This window comes from Spermophilus citellus (genome assembly GCF_964194105.1).
Source record: "Spermophilus citellus genome assembly, chromosome: 12".
In the NCBI taxonomy this organism is placed as follows: domain Eukaryota; kingdom Metazoa; phylum Chordata; class Mammalia; order Rodentia; family Sciuridae; genus Spermophilus; species Spermophilus citellus.
In genome coordinates, this window is record NC_138198.1 from 123,627,859 (window position 1) to 123,654,901 (window position 27,043).

Below are 27,043 nucleotides of genomic sequence, written 5' to 3' on the forward strand. Positions count from 1 at the left end.
AATCAAAATAAAGTAAAAATATACTTAAGACTTGGTTTCAATCCATTATTAGGCCAATATAATGAGGAAAAAAAAAATCTCAGCTCCTCCTAAAAAAAACTTAACCATAAAAAATTTTCCTATAAAAGCAATATTTTCTCCATAATTTAGCCAAAATATCAAAAATGTAGCTTTCTAGCAAATGCAAATTTCAATCAAAATACATTACAGATAAAATTTAGATTTATGTTGGACACAGTGGCGCACACCTGTAATCCCAGCTACTTGGGAGGTTGAGGCATGAAGATCACAAGTTCGAGACCAGCTTCAGGAACTTAATGAGGCCCTGAGCAATTTAGTGGAATCCTAGCTCAAAATAAAAACATTAAAAAAAAAAAAAAAAAAAGATATAGCACCCCTGGGTTAAATCCCCAGTACCATAAATAAATAAATAAATTTCAGATTTACATGATATACAACTTCTAAGTAATGTCTTAGTCAAAAGTCTTCTTTGTCTCCTAAAAAGAAAAGTCAAAAGAAACATTTTTTTATAGCAAGCCTATAGACTGGAAATGTCCTAGGCACAGCACAACCCTTTTCAAGCAACTATTCACAAGTCAGGCAGCTGTTAATGCTCTCACCGAGCTGGGAGCATGGGCCATCATCTCATGGGACAAGTGAAGCAAACAAAGGACAGTGCTCTTTGTAACACCTTTTCCCATGAAGGACATCGCGTTTCCTCCACGCTCCACATAAAAAGAAGTAATGACCTGGAAGACAATGTGAACAGTTGTGTGCAAGCCTTATTTTAAATGGCATATAAAAATATCTATGTAAAATTCTCCTTACTTGTCTAAATAGAACCTTAACAACACATACTTATAATATTATTAGTTTATACATTTATAACTGGTTATGATGGTAAATTTTGTGTTATGTGTATTTTAACACAGTTAAAAATATTCCTAAACATTTTTCCCCTTGAGATTTGTACAAAAGGTATGCAGTATCCTCGTAAGATATTTTTAAGACTTAGAATATTTCTACGACATTTTTGTATTTTTTTAAGTCAAAAAGTTTATATCTTGTTAAAAGCACATATTGGAACTGCTAATTCTATAAAGCTCACTGACCAGTCTGTTATGTTAAATTCTCTTGAATAATGGTTTAAATGTAAATAGACACTTTCCTCGCTTGTGAATGATCTTAGATATCTATTACATATTTAAGTATATGCCTATTATTTAGATGACTGGTTCTCAATTGATACATTGTATCACTAACAAAAGAAATGTTTCCCCTCTAGGGGGGCATTCCCTTCACAGAGGAGCTGATTCAGCAAAGTCCTTCCACCTGACTTAGAAAATCCTTTAAAACATGTGGCAAAGTCTTTATGACAATTACTATATAAACGATTACTATTCCCCAAACAGGGGTTTGGTAAATATTTGTGAGCTAACTGAATAAAAAGAAACTTTGCAGTATGTCAACTTTTAAACAAATAAAGAATATTCGGTGAAAAAAAATCACATATAATTCACAAAAGTTTTATAAAAGAGAATGGTGACAATTTTCAGGCCCCAATATATTTTGATGGGAAAATGTGTGATAAATCAAAAAAACTGAAGACTACTTGTTTCTGCACTAACACAAATAAAGTATATCAATCCTTTCACCCAATATCTCTATACTTTTAGTCATCAAAGAATCCTGCAATGCGAGTCATTTTATCTCAGTATCTCTTTAGGTTTCGTTTTGTTTTGTTTTGTTGATAATTTCAAGTCATACAGTAAAAAAGACTATACATATATACACACACAAAAACATATATGTATGTATATACATACATATGACTGTATATGTATATTGGTAAATAATTTAGGGGCTCTGGCACAAGTTACAATTTTCACAAATCAAAAATAAAACACAACTCACCAGGGTCGTGGTTTAAAATATTTTAAAAATTTTAAAATATCCTACATGAATTCTACTATTTTTTTATTTTGGGGGGGAATTTAAAATTTTAAGTACTACATTAACAAGATGTCTGAGCAATCAGTCATTATCATCTTTTCTCTAATTCATCACTGGAAATACCTAATATCTATGCAATAATTTTATTTCTAGTTTAAAAGTGACAAGCCAAGAACTTTGGAATTATCTCCTTTTAATCTGACCCTTTTGTCAGATCTCTGGAATTATACATCATTTATCTGATGTTAAGGATTAAATTACCATAGTTAACTTAACCATCGTAATTAATCACAATCAGTTTAAGTCTCACTTCACCACTACAAAAAAAGCAACATTTATATTCAAATTTCACTGTGCAAAACTAAAATAATCTAGAAATATGGCTCCCTTGCAATAAGTAATCAGTGTGTGTGTGCCCCCCCAACCCCCACCCACATCCCCCACCGACTTTCAGTACTAGGGATTGAGCTCTCAGGGTCTCTACCACTAAGCCACTCTCCCAGTTTCCCCTCAACCCACTTCTCTTTTAGACAAGTCTTGTTAAATTGCTGAGGCTGGCCTTGACCTTGTGACCCTCCTGCTTCAGCTTCCTGAGTTGCTGGGGGATTACAGATGTACGTCACCACGTCCAACAGAATCCACTTTAATTACTAAGAAACTAAACAGCTGGACCAACAATGACTTCGCTCTGAAGTACTTATTTACCTAATAAACTAAGCATAAAGTCCCAAGATTAAAAGTCACTCTGCTATAATTTCTAACAAATATGAGAGGTTTATCTATATTATTCTCCTGTCATATAAACACAAAGACTTTCTTCACAAGATAGTTTATAAAGCATGAAATAAATTCCCATTTATACCAAATCAGGATTTGTTAGTCAAGCTTTTCATGAAACATTATAAAATGGGAACTATACTTTTTATCTATTTCTCCTCTAATAAACTGTGCTGATTTTAATGATCTCAAAGATAACTGAACTGAGAATGTGATTACTGCCTTTTACCTGTATTTCTTACCTAAACTTAAGTTCTTTTGTTCTCCAATACCACAAATGTCTCATTTTAATTTTTAGTATTTGCAATATAGCTATAATCAGAAGTCTCCCTTCTTACCCAAGTTTTTAAATAAAAGTACTTTTGATAGTTTTCAAATACAAACAATACAATTCCATTTCAATTATTACTGTATGTATATATATGTGGTATGCCATATATATAGTAGTTCCTTGCATATCCCAGATCTAAAAATAGATAAAACCCTTTTTAGAGAGATGTATTGAATAAAAGGTTCAGAGAGAGATGTATTGAATAAAAGGTTCATAAATGGAATATTTATAAATCACATTATAACTGATGCTATAAATTAGATGCCTATAGGTTGAATAACATTTTAAATGCATTAGAATGTATAAATTTTTTAAAAAACATTATAATTTTTAACTAAAATATGTTTGAAAATTCATGTATTTCTGGCCATGGACACCTGGCAGCATGGAATAAAACAATTCGTTACTATACCAACAGTATTACCTATTTCAATATTTATAATTATTTTTTAAAATAAAATCTCTTTTACTAAAGGGGCTACAGTAAATTTCATATTAAATGTTATAGTAATATGAGTATTCAGAATTTGTAAATAAAAAAATTAACAAAAATAAACCACAAACCTAAACCAAAAAAAAAGAGTAGGAAGATATAGATAAATTTAGTTAAAAAAAAAATCCAGGTCTGGAATTCCACTTGCTGTGGATCAGTTTATTCATCTTTTAAAATATAACTGTACACTGCCTCCTCGAGAGTTTTTCCTAAAGTCCTAATACAGATATTGATTTCAATCTCTGGCTGTTAGTGAAGGTTAGAAGGCAAAATTAAGCTGACAAATTTGACCAATAAGAAAACAATGATCCATTTTAAGATTCAATTTATTACATAAACAGTTTGCAAGTACAGCCAAAGGTGCCACTCCCAGTGTCCCTTGTGCAAGGTGAACACTGGCACAAAGAGGCCAGACAACTGTACTGCAAGTGGCAGAGTGCTCTGTTGCTAAAAAGCCCAAACCATGCTCTATACCCCACAGCTGTAACCCTGGGGAAGTGCGGCAGAAAGCCCAGACTTCCTCGGGCCTAGGAATAAGAAACAGGTCAGGACAGACTTCTAACACATGATGATGGGAATGACACTCAAGCTCCTGGAAGTTCCTCACAATCCCCCATGCTCATGTTCCAGAGGATCAAAGGAAATTCTGCCAGATCAGCTGGGGAGAGAGGCCTTGACTATGTGGCCCAAGTGCCAAAATCCAAGATTGCCAGAGCACAGTGGCAATGCTGTCCTTCTACAGGTGGTGCACAACCACATCATTGTTGTGCTTATTACATCATATTGAAGATATTCTGAACCAAAAGATGATGAAATCAGAATATATCAGAATCTCTACAATATAATTAAGGACATGCTTAGAAGGTAATTAGAGCAGAAAATATTAGAAAACGAAAAGCTAAATACACTTCTACAATGTTGTACATATAACACCATATAAAATAATATTAAACTCCACCTACAGGCAATAAAATTAATAAATCTTATAAGCATAATGTTGAAAGAAACCACTGACACAAATTTTTTTTTAAATCAAAGATTATTTTATACATAGACACACACTTAAATGGTAAAACTATCAAGAAATGCCAAGAAGTAGAGTATCCAAAAAAAAAAAATCAAAATACATTCTACAAAAGGAACAAATAGAATTCAACTGAGGAATGATGAATACTTCTGGGATGCCAGCTAAGCTGTACTTTTGGACTTGGGGGTAATCATGAGGTGTTCACTATGTGATAATTCAATGAGCTATGTATTTTCTGCATGTATTGTTATTTCACAATTAAAATGGTTAAACAAAGTAAATGAATAAATAAATTACCCTAATGAAAAGATTTAAAGTAAGCCTCAATTTTTCTTGAAAATGAGAGTATTCCTCAAGGTGATCTTCTGGACATATTTTTTATAAAATCAATTAAAATATTTAACCATTATGATGAGTTAAATAAAAATATAATGCATTTGTGCCTGGCACCTAATAAAAGCAATCAGTAAATAGTAAATAGCTGTCATTTGGGGGTGTTATTTTTACTTACCTCCAGAAGACCTGACAGGTACTTCATGCAAATGTCAAGTGGCCGTGTGAGAGGAGAATGTGAGCTCCATCCCTGAAATGCGGTGAGGTGGGCCATCCCTCGTAATGTCCGCTCAAGGGAAGGCAGGCCATAGAAATGAGGAGCATCTGTGACTCGCAGGCACTGGAGCAGTTTCAGAGCCAGCTGTGTTTGGAAAACGTAAAGGAGTTCCAAGCATTTCCTATGCATTTAAGGGGGGGGCGGGGGGGGGGGTGGAAATCAACCACAGAAAAAGTTATAGACTTAATGGGCTGTCCTATTAGCTGCAGGGGGTTTCCCACATATTAGAAAGGTATGAACTAGACAAAATGGCAAAAAAACATTTCCTCTCAAAACAAGGCTTTGCAAGAGAAGTTTAGAGAAACTATCAACTAGAGTATGTATGTAAAATATAAGCAGCAATCACATTTAAAATACATAAATGGATATTGGTTGTGTTATCCAAGAGTGACATAAAAAATTGAAAAAAAAATAATTTCACACTATAAATGAGTTTAATTTGAATATATTAAAACTGTATTAAATCCTTCAGTGTCATGAAAAACTTGTTAATTTTTAATTGACTAAAACTTTTTTGTAGAAAAATAAAAGGAAATGAAAGCTTTTAATGACTTTAACACATAATTAAGCAAGACTGTCAGAAACAGATCAATCAATAGAATATTTTCTATCAAAAAATAAAATTCTTAAAATTAAGTAGTCAAGAATGAATTCAAATATAAATTGATGATTATTAACTATACTCTTACCTATTCCATTAGGCATATGATTTTAAGATCATAATTTTTATATATCTGCTATCCAATTGCTTTTAAAGTATTTTAGAAATACAAAGAACCTATACTAAAGCCTACAAGTTCAATTCCTCACAGATCAACAACAAAGTAACCAAACTGACACTATTATAAATGTTCTTACTGTTTTTTAAAATGTAACATACATCAACATGCAAATAAGCAGACTAATTTTAACTATCAGTACCAAAGTATTTATATCTCCTAATTTTAAAGAAGAAGTAAATCTCTGAAAATCAGAGGAAAAATAGATTTTGAATAATTGTACCCAAACTTTCAACAATACAAATGATACCTGTCAGTAACTGCCATGAAACTGAGAAGCAAGGTATTGAAAAGTGCAATCAGTTCTTTCTGAAGTTGCTGCCTGATAGCAGTCCGGATGTCATCTATTTCTTCTCTTGCCTGAGTCTCTGTCAGAACCAGCAGGTCTAAGAGTGGATTTGGGCTCTAAAAAATGAAATTTGTTAAAAATATATTTACTCTCTAAGCTATATGTTTTTCCTATAAAGGTTTTTTGTTACTACCTATGTTCTAGATGAACTAAAAAGTTTTACTATCTAATTAATAGGTAGTTATACTATCTAATTAGTAGGTCTGGGCCTTCACTGCATCAATAAAGATGTTCTAAATTCAACAGGTGTTTAATATGTCATCTCAACAAAAAGAAAGCACATGTTATAGAAAACTGAGAACAGAAAAAAACACAATGAGAGAAAATCACACATAATCACACCTCATTGGTACATACTCTCATCTGTTTCTGTAAGTAGAAATGTAAACAACTTTAATTATATATTTTAAGCAAACATGATACTAAGTGAAAAACACTATTAAAATAATCTTTTCTACTTAATGATATGATCCACATTTCTTCAAAAACTTTATTTTAATATATGATTCCCTTTTACCTATAAAGATTTACAACCCTAATTACTAGATAATAATTTTCTACTTTTCTAACACAAAAATCCATTACTAATATTTGTAATAGACTAAATGTTTATTTTGTGCTTGGCACCTAAAAAAAGCAATCAATAAATAGTGAATAGCTTGCTAACCTACTGAGGGAGTAGAAAATGGTGCGTTAACCAGAAGCATTAAGAGATACACAGAATATGTACTATCACCTTAAAGTCACTGGCACTAGGCTAAGAAAACAAGAATTCAGTTAACTTTCTGATTAAACTTCAAGATTTGCACCTTCATTTCTTTCTTAAGAAAGGGCCAAAAGACAGAAGGAAAGCCATACTGAGAGCAGAGGAAGCTCATCCTCCAAAGGCAGTTAGCATTCCATCCTGAGCATCAGGTGGTATCTCCAGTGACTATGACAGCACACAATAACAGAGAAAATACAATTGCAATCACTGCTGTTATGAAATCTGACTTCATATAAAAGAACTTAACGTAAAAAAAAAAAACTGCATTCCCTTCAGGGAGAAGAAACTTAAAACCAAAAATTGTTTATATTATACATATGTTCAATAAAGCATAACAACTATATTTAATATAATTGAGAGCTTTTGCAAAGTATGGGGAAGGATATTTGCTTTTAACTTGTTTTACTGTTTTTACATATAAGCAGTATTTTTTTTGTTCAGGGCCACAGCCGAGTTGGGATGACACATGGCATTTTTGCCAGAAGTAGTAGTTGAGAGGTGACACCAGCAAGCCATTGAGATGATAATAGTTATGTTAAGCTGTGTATTCAATTGTAATATTAGACACCTGCTGTCCACCTCAGCCTGTTACTTTGGAGTTCTCTCCGGGATTCCCGGAGAGTTCCCAATGGTTGGGGAAGTGCTGGAGGAGAGATTTCCGGTTGGTGGTTCCTGGAGAAGCCGCGTGGTGTTCGGGAGAGTTCCCGGGGAGTGTGTGTGGAGTGTGCTGGTGGAGTTCAGAAATAAAGTTTGTTCCTGCTTCAGTGGCTCCTGATTTGTGCCCAGCCAGACTGCGGCATTTTTTCCCAACTTTTATCTTGAGGAAGAAATGCCTTTGAAAAATTACATAAAACATAACCACAAAATCTGTTTGACATGAAAAAGAGAATCAAAATACACATTTAGTCTATCACAAATATTAATGTATTTTCTATGCTTATCTTATTCCAAAAACCAAAGACTGACTCACAATCACTCACAATCAACCCTTGGACTCCTATAAGTAATGACAAAATAAACAAATTATTTGAACTAAGATTCAAACCTCATCTTGGGAAGATTATTAATTCTATATACTGATAAAAATTAAGTAGAAGCTACTGATTAATATACTTACACAGTAGGCAAATATCTAAGATTAACAACTTTCTGCATATAATCTGCTAAGAGTTCTCCCCTTTTTTCATCTTCAATTTCCATGTTATTAAGATTCAGTGAACCTCAGCAACATCATTTTAAAATTGGGATTAGTTACCATTCCTCAAGTACAAGGAGCAGAACAGACGTCTCTACTGCTGCCTATTGATCTCAAGTGTTTAATCATACCAGGTGTTTTTGTCTTTAGACATTAGTATTTAATCCTGATTTTAAGTCAACCACTTAAGCCATCATTTTGTCACTGCTGACCTCCAAAAGGAAACAATTTCTGTAATGACAGCTCATTTCTTTATTCACACTCTGTTACCACTCATCATATCCAAGTTTACATCCATCAGCAACCTATGCCAAAAGGATCTGCAATTCCCTGAAGGAACTCTGCACACGAGTTTGTCACATGAGAGTCAGCCAGGAAAGATGTATATTACATATTTCTGAACAGCCTCAACAAAAAAGAAAAATAATATACCACTTTTATGAATTTCCATCAAAAAACTCATTCAGGTAGGAATGACATTCAATTCACCACTTCTAGCTTTTTTTTTTATGTTAACAAAATACCATTAAGTTAAGATATAGAATAGTGGGACAATAACTTCCTAAGGTGTCCAAGAATTACAGCATGTTTTTACTAAAAAATATTGTGATAAAACACATAAATAAAATTTTCACAAGAGTTCCTAAATCTTCCCTCAGGAAGGTAGTTGATTTTTCTTTTTGCTTTCTATTAACATTTTTTTTTGAAAGATAGGGCATTCATATCTGCATACTTTTGTTAGTTTTTGCAATCATAGCTTTTTACATATCATTTCACATATCTGTACATTCAAAACAATTTCTTTGAATATTCTATTTTATTGACTTTCTTACATAATATTTTCTTTATTTATTGTATCGATTTCACACAAAAAAACTTTAAAAGGAACTTAATTTTTTATTTTCAAGTTTTCTTTATCCTAACCCATCTGCAATTACACAACACTTTCTAATTTAATCTTGGTCAAGATATTTAGAAAGTAAACCCTCCTGTTTGTAGATGGTTACTTAAGTCTGTTTGGCTCACCCTTAAAAATATTATTATTATTTATACCATTACTAATAATAAATGACAAGAAAAAATAGAAATTTTCTAAAGAAAGGCTAGACACCATATAAAGCCATGCAAACAAATTTAATTGTACCAAAAATTCTCTTTTAAAATCAACTGGTATCTTGCAAGAATTTCATTTTACTTTAATAACTACAAAAAAAATTCATACCATAAAATTCAAATCATTTAAATGTTTGGTTTTAAAAGTATTAGCAAATTTAACAAGACTGAAACCATAGCAAATATCTTTTCCATCACAATGGCATAAAACTTTAAGTCAATACAAAGAGGAACTTAGGGAAATTCTCAAATTACATTAAGCAACATGCTCTAAACAACCAGTGTGTCAATTAAAAAAAAAAAAAAAAAAAAAAAGAGAGAGAGAGAAAAAAAAAGAAAGAAAAAGAAATAATTTAAAATATCAAGAGACAAGAAAAATGGATCCAAAATAACCCAAAACTTATGGGATATACAAAAGCAAATCTAAGAGGCAAGTTTACATCAATAAACACCTTTACATGAAAAAGAACATCTCGAATAAACATCCTTATGTTATACCTGGAGAAACAAAAAAAAAAATAAGAATAAAGCTCCCAATTTTAAAAAGGTAGACCTGCTGCTCTGAAAAGCCACGTTTGCATGGTTCCTGCAGCTCCTGGGTTCAGCTCCTGCTAGGAACACCTTCCCAGCTCTGGCAGCTCTATGGTCCCAGACCCCACACTCTTCAACCCGCCATGTCGCATCATGCGTGGGCCCACCAAGCAGAGGCCGCGTGGACACCAGCTCCCAGACCACCACCAAGCACTTAGCAGAGGAGGAGGAAGTTGTGGAGGAGGCAGAGAATGGAAGAGCCACCTGCTAGTAGTAATGCTAATGAGGAAAAGGGGGAGCAGGAGGCTGTGGATGAGCTGGAGGGAGAGGAGGAGGATGGTGATGGTGAGGAGGCTGAGGCAGCTACAGCAAATGGGCAGCTGCAGATGACAGGGATGGTGATGTTGACACAAAGAACCGGAAGATGGATAGGACAACTAGATGGCAAAAAAGGAAAAGTTAAACTACAAATAAGAGGCTGAAGTGACCTACTGCTCTCCACTTCCCATCTGTGAATCTAAATGTGGTCACCTCTGCAGAGAGGACACAGCCAGTGCCATCCTAGGATGACATATAGTCTCCACCCGACCAAAATCAATGTGAATTTGCAATAGGAAAGGAAAGAAAGAACCAAAACTTCCAAGGCCTAGCTTTTTTTTTTTTTTTTTTAATTAAAAGTACTTTTAAGAGGGTGATGTTGGTACTTTTTATTTACATTTTAAATTTTTGTACATATCGTCAGGGGTCAGCCATTTTTAATGATCTCGGGTAACCAACCAGCCTTTGGAGTATCCTCTGTCCTACTTTGACTTTACCTGTGGTGTGGCCATGTTCATTATAATCTCAAAGAAGGGAAATAACTAAAAAAAGCAAAAGCAACAACAACAAAATAACCTTATTCTGAGCATTCCAGTAACTTTTTTGGCATTAAGTACTTTAGCTGTATTATAAGTAGTTGTTTTGTATGAGACAGTTAAAAAGGCCAAAGATAAAAAAGGTTTCTTTTTTCTTCCTTTCTTTCCGTCTATGAAGTTGCTGTTTATGAAGTTGCTGTTTATTTTTTTGGCCTGCTTGATGTATGTGTGAAACAATGTTATCTAACAATAAACCAGAATTTTATTGTACTACGATGTTCTAACAAAAAAAAAAAAATAACAATAACTTTAAAAAATAAAATAAATAAAAAACAAAAAGGTAGAAAATAATAAATGACAGTAAAAGAAAAAAATGAAATAGACTAGAAAAACAATAGAAAAGATCAACAGAACCAAGTTTCTTGAAAAGATAGGGAAGATGGGAGGGGAGGGGAGGGGAGGGGGGATAGTAGGGGATAGGAAAGGTAGCAGAATACAACAGTCACTAATATGGCATTATGTAAAAATGTGAATATGTAACAGATGTGATTCTGCAATCTGTATTTGGGGTGAAAATGGGAGTTCAAAACACAATCTGAGTCAAATGTATGAAAGATATCATGAGCTATGTAATGCTTTAAATAATCAATAAAAAAAAGAAAGAAAAGATAACCTAGATGAAGACAGAACATTCAAATAAAATGAGAAATGAAAGAGCAGACACTACAACTGACAAAATAGAAATAGAAATGTATAACCAAAAAATTGGATGACCTAAAAGAAATGGATAGACACAATCTACCAAGACTGAATCATGAATAAATAGAAAAATCTAAAAATAGACTCAAACTACATAGGGCATGAAATCCGTAATAAAAAGTCTCTCATCAAAGAAAAGCCCAAGACTTGGCTTCATTGCAAAATTCTACTAAACCTGTAAAGAAAGAACACCAAGCCTTTTCAAGTTCTTCCAAAAAATAAAGAAAAAAGAAGAGGGAATACTTCCAAACTCATTTTATAAGGCCAAAATTACCCTGATACCAAGGCAAGAAAAAGACAATAAAAGAAAATTACAGGTCAATATTCTTGACGAATACAGATATAAAAATCCTCAACAAAATATTAACTAATATTAATTTGTTGAACAAATTCAACAGCACATTAAAAGGATGATCCATCATGATCAAGTGGAAATCATCCCAAGGATGTAAGGATGATTCAACATACACAAATATGAAAATGTAATAAAGCACCATTAACAGAATAAAAGACAAAGTCATATGACCATCACAATAGATGCAGAAAAAGCATGACAAAATTCCACTCCCTTTTATTAAAAAAAAAATTGACCTAAATTAGTTAAAGGATGCTGTACCTCAATACAATCAAGGCCACATACAACAAACCCACAAGTATCATCATCCTCAACAATGAAAACATGAAAGTTTTTCCTCTAATATCAGGAATAAGATAGAAAGTCCACCTCTTACCATTTCTATTCAACACAGAACTGGAAGTCCCAGCAAGAGCATGTAGGCAAAAGAATGAAATGAAAGGCATCCAAACTGAAAAGGAAGGAGCCTAATCATCTTTGTTTACAAAGAATTTCATCCCATATATAGAAAACACTGAGGCCTCCACCAAAGACTTTAGAACTAATAAATTCAGTAAATTTGTAGAATAAAAAAATCAACATACAAAAATAAGTAGTGTCTCTATATGGTAATAAACAAAGAAATCAAGATAAAAATCCCATTTATGAAAAAACTATAAAAAATAATAAAATGCTTGGGGATTAATATTGTTAAAATATCTATACTATCCAAAGTAGTCTACAGATTCAATACAACTCTATCAAAATACAAAAATTGATCCTAAAATTCACAAAATCCACAAAAGATGCTCAAAGGGGCAATCTACAACATCACATGATCTAAATTCAAAATACACTACTAAGCTACAGTAATCAAAATAGCATGGTACTAGTACAAAATCAGATATACTAACCAATGAAAAAGAATAAACAGCCCTAAAATAAATCTATATATTTGCATTTAATTGATTTTTGACAAAGGTGTCATCAACACACAATGGAGAAAGGACAGTCTCTTTAATAAGTGAATATCCATGTACAGAAGAATAAAATTGCACCTTTATTTTACATGGTACACATGAATTAACTCAAATGGATTAAAATCTTAAACATAACACCTGAAAACTATAAAACTACTAAAAAAAACTTCAATTGATTTTAGTCAGGCAATAGCTTTTTAGAATATAACCTCAAAAGTACAAGCAACAAAAACAAACATGGAAAAACGAGATTACATCAAACTTAAAAGCTCTGGTGCAACAAAAGACATAACAAACAGAGTGAAATGTCAATCTATGGAATGGGATAAAGAATCTGCAAACCTCATAACTGACGAGGAGTTAATATCCAAAATATATAAGGAATTCAAACAATTCATCAGCAGGAAAATAAGCAACCTGATTAAAAAATGGAAAAAGAGAGCCCTGGCTTTTTTTCAAAAGAACAGACATAGGTGGGAGTGACAGGTACAATAAAGAAAAATACAGCAGAAAAGTCAGGGAGACAGGCACGGAGGGTGCTACATTAGATGCCATCATCAGAGAAGACTTCTCTGATCAACATGTGAATAGAACACTGAATTAAGTTTGGATGTTAACCATACAGACATCAAAAGAGAAAAGAAAATCCAAGAGTGCTCAGGCAGTGTGAGTGCCTGAAAAAATGGTGCCTGGAACAGAATGTGTGAAGTGAGGTGGCAGAAGAGGTCAGAAAGTTGCTCAGAATCAAGCCGAAACCTTGGGCCACAGTTAGTATTTCAGAGCTTTATCTGAATGAGAGAGGAAGCACATAGAGAATTTGAATAGAGGAGTGACATGATGTGACTTGCCATCTTGGAAAGCATAGGTAGAACGCGTGGAAGCCTGAAGGCCCAGTTTGCCCAGGGGTGGGTGGCAGGTCAGAGCCTGGCATGGTCAGCAATGAGAAGTGTTCAGATCTGATACACACACCCGTAGGATTATGACTAAATGTGAAATTAAGGTCATGGAATATAATGTAACTATTATATCAACACAATGAAACAAGGATATGAAAGCAGTAGATGCGATGGAAGCAAGATAATGAAGTCCAAAGACCAAAAGCATGGTCAGAAGATAAGTTACAAGCAAGGAAAAAAGCTCCTGGAATTCACTTATTAAAGCATTAATCTCCTTAATTTATGATAAGAGGAGAAAGAAACAATCCAATTATAGGGCAGAACCCTCAAGGACATAACAAAAGACATTTCACAGAAAAGGAAACACACAAGTAAGTCCCAAATATGAAAAAAATTTTCATCTTACTCTAAACAATTTATCTCTTTACCAAACTACAGAAACCAAATCACACACACACACACACACACACACACGTCTCCAATGACACAGAATTATAATTTCAGTTTCGTCTATATATATTTGATGTGTAAACTTGAACATATTCAATAATATCCATTTTATTATATTTGAACAAGTTATAAAATTAAGGTTATATGTTTCCTGCATATCTTCCTTAATGTCCTATGTTTATTACTAAGGTAACAGATGTTTACTGGAAGTCTACTATGTGTAAGGCACTATGGCAGATGCTGGTATGCAATATCAACAAAACAGCCCCCAGTTCCACCAGTCTACAAGAAGGGAAATGATAATAAATATCTAATAAGCTGTATACACACAATATCATTAAGGGTTAGCATTTCTGACTTTCAATATGTAATACTTATATTTTTACAGAGAATCATCTTTTTAAGCAAAGCAAAGATATTAACATATAATGGAGCCTATTTGTCTTATAAGATCTGTAACTTTCTAAATCAGTTTAGGCCTTATTTTCTAATTCTTTGTATTTTTTTCTTGATTATTTTTGCAAAGGGTTATTTCTGGTAAGTTAATTAGATAGATAAGGTATTTTCAAATAGATGCATAGATGGACAGACAGGGACCGACAACAGACAGTGAGTGAGCTAAATGGGTTCTGACTAAGTCTCTTGTAACAGAGCAAAACCCTGAGAGAAATGGGGGCTGGCAGGGCAGATACTTCAGTGACATTAGATTAAAGCCTGAGCAGTTTATTCATTCTTTCCAGCTTCACAATCACTATATCCCTCCTGCTTTCCTTCTGGCTTTGCTATTTACCTCTCCACATACCTATTTAAATCCCACCCCCACCCTGCAATCCCACTTAAAAATACAGTTTCAGCAGAAAACTCACATATAGAACAAATTTCATTAAAACCCGAAGACTGAAGGTCCCAGATGCTCTACAGAATTAAATCTAGTAAACCCGGTCATATCAGGAAGGCCATGTCGCTACACGTCATTTGTTCCAAGATGAGAACTACTTTACTAAGCAAAGGCCACGTAAAGATTATCCTTTTCTTTAAAAGCATCACTTCTGAAACCCAATATCCAAATTCTTTCACAATACTTACATGTCTAAGAAGTAATTCTAGAATCCAGTTTAGAAATTCTACTGATGGATTTTTTCTTTGTTCCTTCATTAACTTATTTAAAAAATGTATGATATCTATTAGCAGTTTCTCATCTTCAGTACAAGCAGGAAGCACTTGTAGAAACCTATAATAACAAACATAGTAATAATAGTTTTAGCTCTTTAAAATACGCATGCTGCCACTGTTCATCAGACACGTACGCACCCAACACACTTCACACGAGCAGGCTACCTTATGAGACACTAACCTAGATTATGAAAATGCAGAAGGAAGGACTCAGGGCAACTGCCTTCAATAATGCAGCTGGTAGTAGAGAAACATGTGCCCAAGAAACGGAAAAAAATGGAAGAAAGAATTAGCTCAAAAGAAAATACTCAATTAGAAAAGGAACCAAAGGAATGCCACAGAGGAAAACACTTCCTCTAACTGTGCTACGAATGTTGCTTTTTCATTCTGGAAGTGTCATGTTTCACAGATGAGTAGTGTTTCAGACTTAATTTTCAATAATTAGGAAGAACACGGTAGTAAAGTGAGGAGCTAAAAGTCTTGTAAAGATGTCATTAAGGATACATACCAACTTCCTGAGATTCTTTAAAAAAAAAAAATCTGCTACAAGAGAGTCAACAAAAAAATTGGATTTGTTTTAAAGATAATTGAGAATAATAAGATTCAATTTTATCTGTAATGTTTTACTTTTAAAAAAATCTAATGTAACTACATCAAAACATTGATAAAAGTAATGATAATACTAATTATAATATCCAGCACTTACTGCACACTGACCTTGCACCAGACTCTGTTCTAAGAACTTCACAGTAATCTATCAATCTTCATTAAATTCACAGCTCCATTTTAAAAATGAGAAAACTCAGGCAAAGATATGGTTATGTAGTTTTTCCATGGTCATAGAACAACCAAGTATTAGAACATAAATGCTAATATAAACACTCCAACACTCACATTAGGCTATATTTGTTAGTAATAGGGTGTTTGTCATATTTTTTAAATATTTATATTTTAGTTGTAGGTGGACACAATATTTTTATTACTTTTTTTCTTTCTTTTTTGTTCTTTTTTTATTTTTTTTTAATGTGGTGCTAAGGATCAAACCCAGTGCCTCACATGTGCTAGGCCAGTGCTCTACTACTGAGCCACGAACCCCACCCCAGGTGTTTGTCATATTATCCTTTCATTTTTTTATTTAAAATCTCACCTCCCCAAAATGACATTCAGCTCAAAAGATGTGTCAGATTATAAAAACTGAGATGAAATATTTCAAAAAGATAGAGCAAAAGAAAGGATCTAACAAGATAAAATGTAATAATCATAAAAATTTTAAAAAAGGTCTTCTGTGACATCCATAGTAATCTTACACTATCACCTCTGCAGCCTCATTTTATGCCAGCTCCCACATGCCTCGACCTCTTGTCTACCTGCCTTCGGTTCCTGGCTTGAGGCCTTATGACCTTGTCTGGCACCTCTGCTGCTTCCATCCCACTTATCTGTTGAGGCCTAGCTTATACCCTGGCCCCTAAACTGCTCCACCCTTAGAAGCGAGGTCATGTTTAGCTGCCTTCACTGCAAGTTCCAGAACAGCAAGGACTGTACCAACTTCTTAACCAACTTCCCTCACTGCTCAATTTCCTACAAGGGTCTGGCAACTGATAGGTTATCAATAAAGACTTCTGAATGATGGAAATAACTAAGAAAAAGAAGCAATAACCCCTTCTTCCCCTCCATTCCATCCCACACCACAAACTTCCAAAAGACATCATGTCTGGATACAGAGAGATTTCTAAAACAGTATGAAAAGCAAAAGTCTGCAAGTACCGAAAGAATTTAGAATCTGTGAGGAGGAAAAACAAAGAAGAAATTGTAGTTATGAGTAGGAATAATTGGAGTTATCACATGTGAATATAGATAGCATTTATTCCATGTGAGTATAATGAACAAATTAATGGGTAGAAATTACTAGGTAGCAGTTCAAAAGTAGGAAGAACATGGTAATAATTATAGTTCAAAAAAAAGACCATCCTTCAAAGGAGGTATTCACGCCAAGGGTGCATAGCCACTTGACAGGAACATACGGAAGGGAATTCTTCAAGTACATGGCTAAACTAAAGGAGCTCTGAGAGCTCTCAGACTCATCTAGCCTACATTTTTAGGAGCCAACTGTATACTATGCCTTGAGCCATATGTGAGGATAGAGGAATGTAATAATACCAGGTACCTACCTAAGCAGAAAAGACAAATACTCAAACAACTTTAACAACTATAGAAGAAATGCAGGCCAGCCACAAGATAATTACTATGGTAATTACAATTCCATGACAATTGCACATTGCAAAGGAAAAGAATCTTGACTTGAAGCTCAAAGATGAATAGATATTCATGAGACAGCCATGGAGTTAACTGCACAAAGGCAAGAAGTCATAAAACAGTAGTATATGCCCTAGAACTTCACATGCTTTCATAAAACTTGGATATATGTAGTTCATAAAATAATATCAGAGTTGAGAAATGCAGCTGAAAAGGTAGGCAAGTGCCAGATGAAAAAAGACCTTCTAAGTCATGCTAGTGGGTTTGAACTCCATATAGCATGCCATGGAGTAGAGGCCAGACATGACCTGTATTCTAGAAGGATCATTCGGAAAACAACACAATGAGTTAAATAGGGATAAGACTCCCTGTTTCACAGAAATTGGTAAAAGCTTCAGCAAAAACAGTAGCAAAAGAACTTTTAATAGGAAAGAGGTAGAGACATTAAACATGCAAAATTAACAGAAACTGGCTGAACGAGGATAAATTTCTAACTGTGAATTCTAGTAAGCTGAGTCTATCATCTATTTTTTAATTTTGACTTCAAAATATAAGACTTCTTTACATCTGTTGCTTCAATGACCTTAGAGGACAATTTCAAAAATATCTGGGCAAAGTCAGAATTTTTCTAATATGTATTCACTCCTGTAAGGACTCCTTTTGGGGTACATTCATTTGGATATATACTTTTTGGGATATATACGTTTTTAAAATTAACTTCAAAGTATATTTACTGAGCCAGGTGTGGTGGGCAAACACCACCCAGCAACTTGGGAGACTGAGGAAGGAGGATCACAAGTTCAAAGCCAGCCTCAGCAATTTAATGGGGCCCTAAGCAATTTAGTGAGACCCTGTCTCAAAATAAAATAAAAAGAGCAAGGGATGTGGCTCAGTGGTTGAGCATGCCTTGGTTCAATCCCTGGTACCAAAATAAATAAATAAATACACACACACACACACACACACACACACACACACCACTTATACAAACAAACACAACCATGCTCCTGTACATTATTTTGTCTAGAAAGCTATTTTGATATCATTATATATAGTAGAAAAAATGTAATCTAAGCTTGTAAAAAAATGATCTCAGTAATTTATACAGTTGTACCTTACAGGAAATTTTCTCTCCACACATTTTTTTCCTCTACAGTGTTGGTTCACCTTAGCTAACTGGTCAAAAAAGTGATGCTCCTTCAGCTGAATAAATGCAAAACTATATGAGTTCCCAAAGTTCCTTCTATACACATATTTCTGTAAGTAAAATTTTTCTAATTTTTCATAAAAAGGTAAAAATCTGTGATATATATTTTTGTTACATTTCTTACTAAAACACTGCAGCAGAAATCCATGAGTTTGTTTTATAAATTAGGCAGCAGTGTCAATATTACAGTGAATAAACATGAACCTATAAGCAAAATGAAAAAGAAAAAATATAGTTGTCCCTCAGCATCCATGAGGGATTTATTCCAGAACTCCCTGCAGATATCAAAATCTACAGGCACTCCAACCTTTGTTTAAAGTGGCACAGAATTTGCATAAACCCTAGGAACATTCTCCAGTATACATTAAATTACCTCTTGATTAATTTTAATACCAAATATGAATCAAACACTATTTATACAGTTTTATTACACTGTATTAGAGAATAATAAGAAAAAAAGTCTGATTTTGTTCAGTACAAACACTTTTTTTAGAATTTTCCATCTGCTATTGGTTGACTCCATGAGTACAGACCTGTATATACAGAGGGCCGATTGTACATAACACAGACACACTCTATAACATAAACACACTCTGTACTCTCCTCTTAGGTTAGACCTGGGAAAAATCTAATGTGATGCTCACATAGAGTTATTGCTACTGACCAATCTGAACTGCCCTAGGGGCTTCCATTGATCCCCACTTTGAGAGTTTTGCTTCAATATGATGTTGCATACTAATTTTACAGTTTGAATTCACAAAAAAAGTTTAGGGTCACTGATTTAAAAAATATCATTGGCTTTTACCATAAATTTTTCTTTTGACAAACAGGAACATATCAAATATGTTGAACCTGCAGATTTTATGCTTGCCTTGGCCGGCAAGAATGTGCTGATAGATCTTGCACAACTAACCAAAGTGTTAGGCGAAGTAACATGGAATTTTATAGTATTTTCATACAACAGATATAGTAGATACGAACAACCTCAAGAGCACAGATAAAGAGTAAAATGTTGTAGAAAGTGATGACTTTCCCATATTTAATACCTTTATGTTTTTTTAAATTTAGGCTTATATAATTTTTTATTTTATTATTTTTTATTTATATATGATAGCAGAATGCATTACAATTCTTATTACACCTATAGAGCACAATTTTTCATATCTCTGGTTGTATACAAAGTATATTCACACCATTCGTGTCTTCATACCTGTACTTTGGATAATAATGATCCTCACATTCCACCATCATTTATAACCCCATGCCCCTCCTTCCCCTCCAACTTCTCTGCCTTATCTGGAGTTTGTCTATTCCTCCCATGCTCCCTGTCCCTAACCCACTATGAATCAGCCTCCTTATACCAAAGAAAACATTCAGCATTTGTTTTTTGGGGATTGGCTAACTTCACTTAGCATTATCTTCTCTAACCCCATCCACTGACCTGCAAATGCCATGATTTTATTCTCTTTTACTGCTGAGTATATTCCATTGTGTATATATGTCACATTTTTAAAATCCATTCATCTATTGAAGGGCATCTATGTTGGCTCCACAGTTTACCTATTGTGAATTGTGCTGCTATAAACATTGATGTGGCTGTGTCCCTGTAGTATGCTGTTTTTAAGTCCTTTAGGTAAAGACCAAGGAGAGGGGTAGCTGGGTCAAATGGTGGTTCCATTCCCATTTTTCCAAGGATTCTCCATACTGCTTTCCATATTGGCTGCACCAATTTGCAGTCCCACCAGCAATGTATGAGTGTACCTTTTCCCCCACATCCTCGACAACACTTATTGTTGTTTGTCTTTATAATAGCTGCCATTCTGACAGGATTGAGATTAAATCTTAAGAGTGATTTTGATTTGCATTTCTCTAATTGCTAGTGATGATGAACATTCTTTTCATATATTTGTTGACTGACTGTATATCATCTTCTGAGAAGTATCTCTCCAGGTCCTTGGCTCATTTATTGATTGGGTTACTTGGTTTTTGTGTGCTTAGCTTTTTGAGTTCTTTATATTCCCTAGAGATTGGTGCTCTATCTGATGTGTGAGGGGTAAAGATAATTTTTAAAAGTAGCTGTGTTTGACAATCAATTTTCAAAGACCCTGAACATTCAGCTATCAGCTCTCTCACAAGGTAGTACTAGGTGGTTCCAGCACATGATAGGAAAAGCCTAATTAGACATTCTAATTATTAAAGCAAAACTAGTAAAGGCATTCACTTTTTGAAAACTCATTTAACCTAGCATTTTTGACAACTGCACACTTTATTAAGAAAGTTATACATTTTACACTAAAACCATGTGAAGACTAAAATGGAAAACTGCTAACAATTGCTACTCATCAGTCTTCTTTGAAATGCAGCCATCTGCTACCAGTCAAATATGCTACATTTCAAACTAGAGTCTTTCCAGTAACTACTACCAAAGCTATACAGCACCAATTTCAGGAAGTGCAGAATAAGAAGAGAAATGAGATAACTGACTTGAGAACAATACAAAACAAAAATAGCCTTTGGCAGGTGTATCAATCTATTAATCCACTGACATCGAGACTCATTTATAAATATGGACAGGAAAAACATTCAGTGTGTTTTATCTGTCTTGTCCTAAGTACTTACTTTTGTGGGATAAGATTTTCTAAGCTAGGAAAATAAATAAAATTGTTATAGGTTTATTAATAATTCCTTATAAAATACATTACCTAAGTTAAAATTTTTCTCTTCTGTTATCATTATTTATTACAGGTAATACAAATCCTGGATTTTTTCTTTCTATAAAAAGCATTTTTCTCATGATAGCAACTATAAAATACATTCTCTTTATCTTCAAAGATTTGGTGAAGAACCCAAATACAATTCAATCCAGGTCTTTGAAACCAGAAACATTAAGCTTACACTAACCTGTTTAGCACAGTGTGCCAAGCCAAGGACTTCAAGGCAACCCCACATGGGCCAATGCCATCCTTTAGAGACAATTTGTCATTCAGGAGATAAAAACTCATCCGAGTGACAGCAGCCCGAACATCCCTGTGGGCTGCGGCCTGAACAATGGAGCAGAAGCAGTCCTGCAGCCCACTGGCTGCATGGGTTATCTTCAGAATGAGGCTGTCTTTTGTGGATAACTTCAATGTATCTAAAAATCTAGACAAAAGGAAAAAAGACCAACATAAAGCTATTTATATGGAAGCCCACATTTATTTCTATTTTAACTCTCCTAAAAATCCTGTTTTATCTTCATTTTCTTTGAAATTAAAGGTTGTCTTATAGTCAAAAGAAATTGGGTATGTATCTGTCAACATTAGAGTTTCACATCAGCATCCCAAGTGTTTTTGTTAACTTTTTCTTCCCTACAGAAATATAAAATAGTTTTATTCAAGAGACTGACAGAACATTAATATGTTCAAAAGTAATTTCCACAGTCATAACATCCCACATATACTTATTGAGTTTTATTCTACTCCAGAGCACTTTTTTCAATGATTTATGTCTATTAACTAAACAAACTTCATATAATATTTCAACAGCATAGAACACAATGTTTTTTAATTTAAATGTTCATGTGATAGATGTTTTAAATAAACATATATGATTTTTAAAACAAAGTAAAAAAATTACCTTCAGTTAAAAACAAAATCAGATGATAATATGAAGTGAAAAAGTAAAATCCAACTACTTAGTTATAATTAATTAACTGTTGAACGCTTTTTGCTAAATCTGACAGCTTACTCTTGAGTATCAGTTCCGGAGTTCATTTGCTTCAGTAGATTATCACTCCCATGATACCATGACAGGTTCCAAGCTATTCTCAGCATATCTGATACAGGCTTCAAGGCCAAAAAATCAGATGATAATGGCAAAACTATTGCGTAAGGACTCACAGCATGGTGGCCGATTACATGAACTGGCAGATGATACCTAACAGAAAATATATAAAATAATTACAAACTTATAAGTTCTTAAATACTACTGAAAAGATGAGTTCAAACGAGATCTAGTTGTATGCTTCACATGCCACAATAATGTGAGGATCTCTCTCCTAACTGCTGCCTTAAGTTTATCATGCTCTATATGATCTTTCAATTATTCTTCAACCCTCCTCTAAACTTCAAAGAATACTTCATTAAACTCTTCCTTGAGGACCGACCACATTTTATGTTACAGTAGAGGTGTTGTAGAGATAACTAATACTCCTTGAAATCAGGTCCCATGACTACAATGAATTGAACCTAAAAAGGTGTTCAGCTAGAACACAAATGCCTGCCTTCTACCAAATGCTGTTTCTTATCGCTCAGTCATTCAGTTTCAGGGATGGCACCATAATGTCCACTTTACAGATGATCAAAATAAAGCTTCTCAAAAAGGCTAAAGGAACTGCCTATGATTGGAGGTCCCTAAGTGACTGAATTTCAATTTTTTATTAGCCCTTTAGAGTTACATCACCAATAAACTCAACAAGAGAACAAAAAAATATATTTAGATATAAGAACAAACTCAACAGCAATTTCTCTTAAATTAAAGTTAGATTAATAGTGTTATAATAGACAGCAATGCTTGGTATATGCCAATGTTAAAGAATACTACTTCTAATAAAATAGATCCCAAATCCCTGACCACATATTTATGACTGATATTAGGAAAAAAAAAAAAAACTGGGTAAGATTTCTAAGAGATGCCCAAGTTTCTTTTTCACTTCATGCACCCCAATAAAAGATACTAAGACATAATTCTATATGCCAGTCAGGCTGCACAATTTAATAAGTAAAGATAATTTTAGTTGGAACTTTTCATGAAAAGCCACCAAAGTTCCTTAGAGAAATAATACCTGATGCTGGTCTAAAACATGGAAATCAAAGTTGTACCTGGGGAATCTCTTTATTCTAGAAAGCAGGGAAGTACTGAAGGATTCGTGAGGCCATGCCAAAAGGACACAGGACTTGCACTAGATAAATGAGGAATGACTTGATCATCAAAAGAAGAATAAAGATAATGGTTAGGGGTTTTTTTTCTGGTTTTTTTTTTTTTTTAATAGAAAGTGAAAAATCCATAGTGATGTTGCAGCAAGGGGATGGAAGGGGAAGAGCTATCTAATACGTGTGTAAGAAACAACAAGATTAGATCACCTTGCACAACCCCTAACGAAATTATGAATACAGAAAGAATCATCACAGGATGTGAAAGGAATGGTGTAAGACTGTTAGGCTACAGGATATTTACAAATCTGAAAGTGTCATTTTCATAGGAAAAACACATATTTTTCACTTTTTACCATCAAGTCATCAACCTGAGCATCACCAGTAATTAAGGAAATAACCATGTAAGTTCACATTGTAGGATAATCTGTACAAAGCTGGCATACACCCCTTAAAAGAGTCAACCTAATAAAGAAGACAAAAGGACAATAGGAAAGACTCTTCTAGAAAAAGTTAATGAAGAAATTTCCACTTCCAGGTATGAATGAAAAGCCTGTACCAATCAAATTAACTTCTAATGAGACCACTAGAAAATAAGTCTTATATTCTCCAAAACTTTACACCATAGAGTATTTTCTGATCACAAAGAAAGCTCAGGCTCACGGAACAAAGAAAGAGCAGCAGTTTAAAACTTTTGGAGGCCAAATAGGGCTAGAAATTTTAAAATGCATGTTCAGGATTTGCTAAGAAATAGGGAGTTGGTAAACATCTTAGCCCACCAGTTTAAATTCCTAAGGATTATGCTCTAGAAAAGAGAGCAAACCACAGAACAGACTAGCCTTTACAAACAATGAAACCAAACCCTGAATCAGCTCAGTTCAATCTCTGATTAAATCAAACTCATCTACCCATAATGTAACTACTGACGAGAAAAAATTAAGTCTTCTGTGAAGGGAGAGAAAATATCCGTAGTCTGTAATTTTTCATTTGCTATATGCAATGTTTGATCAAAAATTGTTAGGCTTGCTAGGGAAAGAACAAAATGTATTTACAGTTTGAAGATATAAGTTAATTATCTCAGGCATTTGTTACCGTAACATGAAGCTAACTAATACAAAATGAATTTTTAAAAAATCTACCATAACGGTCCTGTAGACCACACACAACACAGATATTGGGGTTGCAGACAAAAGTTTTAAAATGATTGTATTAAATGTGTTCAATAAAATCATAGTATGATAGAGAATTTCATCAGAGGGCAGAAACGAATAAAAAAATGTAATTGAAAATTTTTTTGTAGTTGTAGATGGACATCATGCCTTTATTTTATTTGTTTATTTTTTTATATGGTGCTAAGGATTGAACCCAGTGCCTCACACATGCTAGGCAAGTGCTCTGCCACAGAGCTACAGCCCCAGCCCCAGCTCCTAATTGAAATTTTATAAATGAAATTTAAAACTCAATGTGAATGTAATGCTAAATCAATCATGCAGAGAAAGGCTGGACATAGTGGAACATGCCTGTAATCCCAATAACTCGGGAGAAGCTGATGTAGGAAGATCACAAGTTAAAACCCTCAGCCTCAGCAACTGAGATCCTATCTCAAAATTTAAAAATAAATTAATTAAAACAAAGGGGCAGGGTAGGAGGATTAGGAATGAAGCTTAGTGATAAAGCACCCCTATGTTTAACCCCCAGTACTAAAAAAAAAGAAAAATACTGGAAGATAGGTTATGAGAAGATAATCAGGCTAAAGTGAAAGAAAGAAAAACTAGAAAACACAGAAAAGGATATCATATATAGTTCCTGTTGGAAGGTCAGCAGGCTCTGGCTCTTTAGGTACCTACACAGCAAACTAAAGCCGAGCATAAAGAATAAACGGAAACCAAATGCTATGCCAATCAGAAACTGCCAATGAACCAATCACACATATCTCATCTTACTTCTGTGTCAGCCTATGAAAGCTCACTGCCCACATTGCAAGCCCTCTTCCTAGGTCTGAGTGCTGCCAATTCAAGAATCATTCTTTGCTCAATCTAAACATACTCTAACACAACAATAATTAGAGTGTTTTCCCTTTATGTAACAGTAATTCAGCAGCAATGCAAGAAAATCATAGAAATAAATACTTTACCTTCTAAAAATTGAAACAGGCAAACTGAAGACTGATGGCAAAGAAGGATTACTGGAAGGATTAACAGACCTATTTATAAAAGAAAAACAAAAAGAAACAACTTATACTAAAGTTTTATCTAACAATAACTTGCTTTACTTCTTTGACTGAAAATGAAATCAAGATTTGAACTAGATCTATAATTTAGTACAGTTACATGTTTGCTACTACCTGGATTTGCTTCTAAAGAGAAAATTATGCTTCTTTTTTATCTTTTAAAAATCTCATATAATAAATAAGCCACATAATGCAGAGGTTGCACTAGCAGAGGAACTCAATGTACTCCTTCCCACTGATTAATCATTTTTATATTAAATATTTTCTCATATTTTTAAAATAATAAAATATTAAAGAAAAATCAACAAAGTTGAAGGTATATACTAAAAATAAATTCATGACAAAAATCATTGCAGTAACTTTTAAATTTTGTACTTAGTAAAGTCAAAAGTAAAGTTTCAGAGAGACTTTTTGACTGAATTAGTCTTCTAATAACTGCTTAGTCAAACCAAAAATCATAGAACATACAGTCAGTATGGGAATTCTCAAATTTTAAAATTTCCATACATTATTGCATAAGACTGCATCAAAATCGTAAACACTTAGAAATAAAAAACATATAAATTCTTGTATCTCACCACATCTCCATTCTTGATACTTCATCAAATAACAGAAGACAAAACAATGCTGCGACTTCAGTCACTACAGTACAATCTTCATGAAATATCAAGGAAACTAAAGAATAAAAGGAGCATAATTTTATATTTTTACTTCCAGAAAAAATGAACTTCAAATTTAAAATATCTTAAGTGGAAGGGAAGAGAAATGCAGAATAACCAATAAAAACTGACATCACTCAAACTCTGGCTCTCAAACTGTCAGATGTATGAAAATCACTTGGAGGGCTTATAAAGCAGTTTCTAATTTAAATTCAGAAATTCCAGCTTAGATGTCACATTTCCTGGAAGCATTATCTGATATTTTTCCACCACCCAATCTACCCAGAATTTCTTCTGGTGCCAAGAAACCCATTACAGGTATTTTTATACTGTGTTTTTTGTTTATTTACCAAAATCTCTGATAGTATTATGTGCTCCCTGAGGATCCATTTGCCATGCTTATCCACATAATCC

The 27,043-nt window shown here is 33.8% G+C and overlaps 1 protein-coding gene across 1 annotated transcript in view; it reads right to left on the minus strand.

Annotated features, from left to right (window-relative positions):
* Nucleotides 1-27,043, minus strand: part of RTTN (rotatin) — a 157,447-nt gene that overhangs the window by 76,773 nt on the left and 53,631 nt on the right. Inside the window, exons 22-29 of the mRNA XM_081263672.1 lie at nt 26,549-26,645; nt 25,875-25,943; nt 22,557-22,745; nt 21,732-21,971; nt 15,284-15,428; nt 6,221-6,375; nt 5,093-5,312; nt 621-749 (exon numbers count right to left, since the gene is read on the minus strand). Of these exons, the coding sequence (XP_081119798.1) occupies nt 621-749; nt 5,093-5,312; nt 6,221-6,375; nt 15,284-15,428; nt 21,732-21,971; nt 22,557-22,745; nt 25,875-25,943; nt 26,549-26,645 (1,244 nt within the window). The remainder of the gene's footprint in view (nt 1-620; nt 750-5,092; nt 5,313-6,220; nt 6,376-15,283; nt 15,429-21,731; nt 21,972-22,556; nt 22,746-25,874; nt 25,944-26,548; nt 26,646-27,043) is intronic.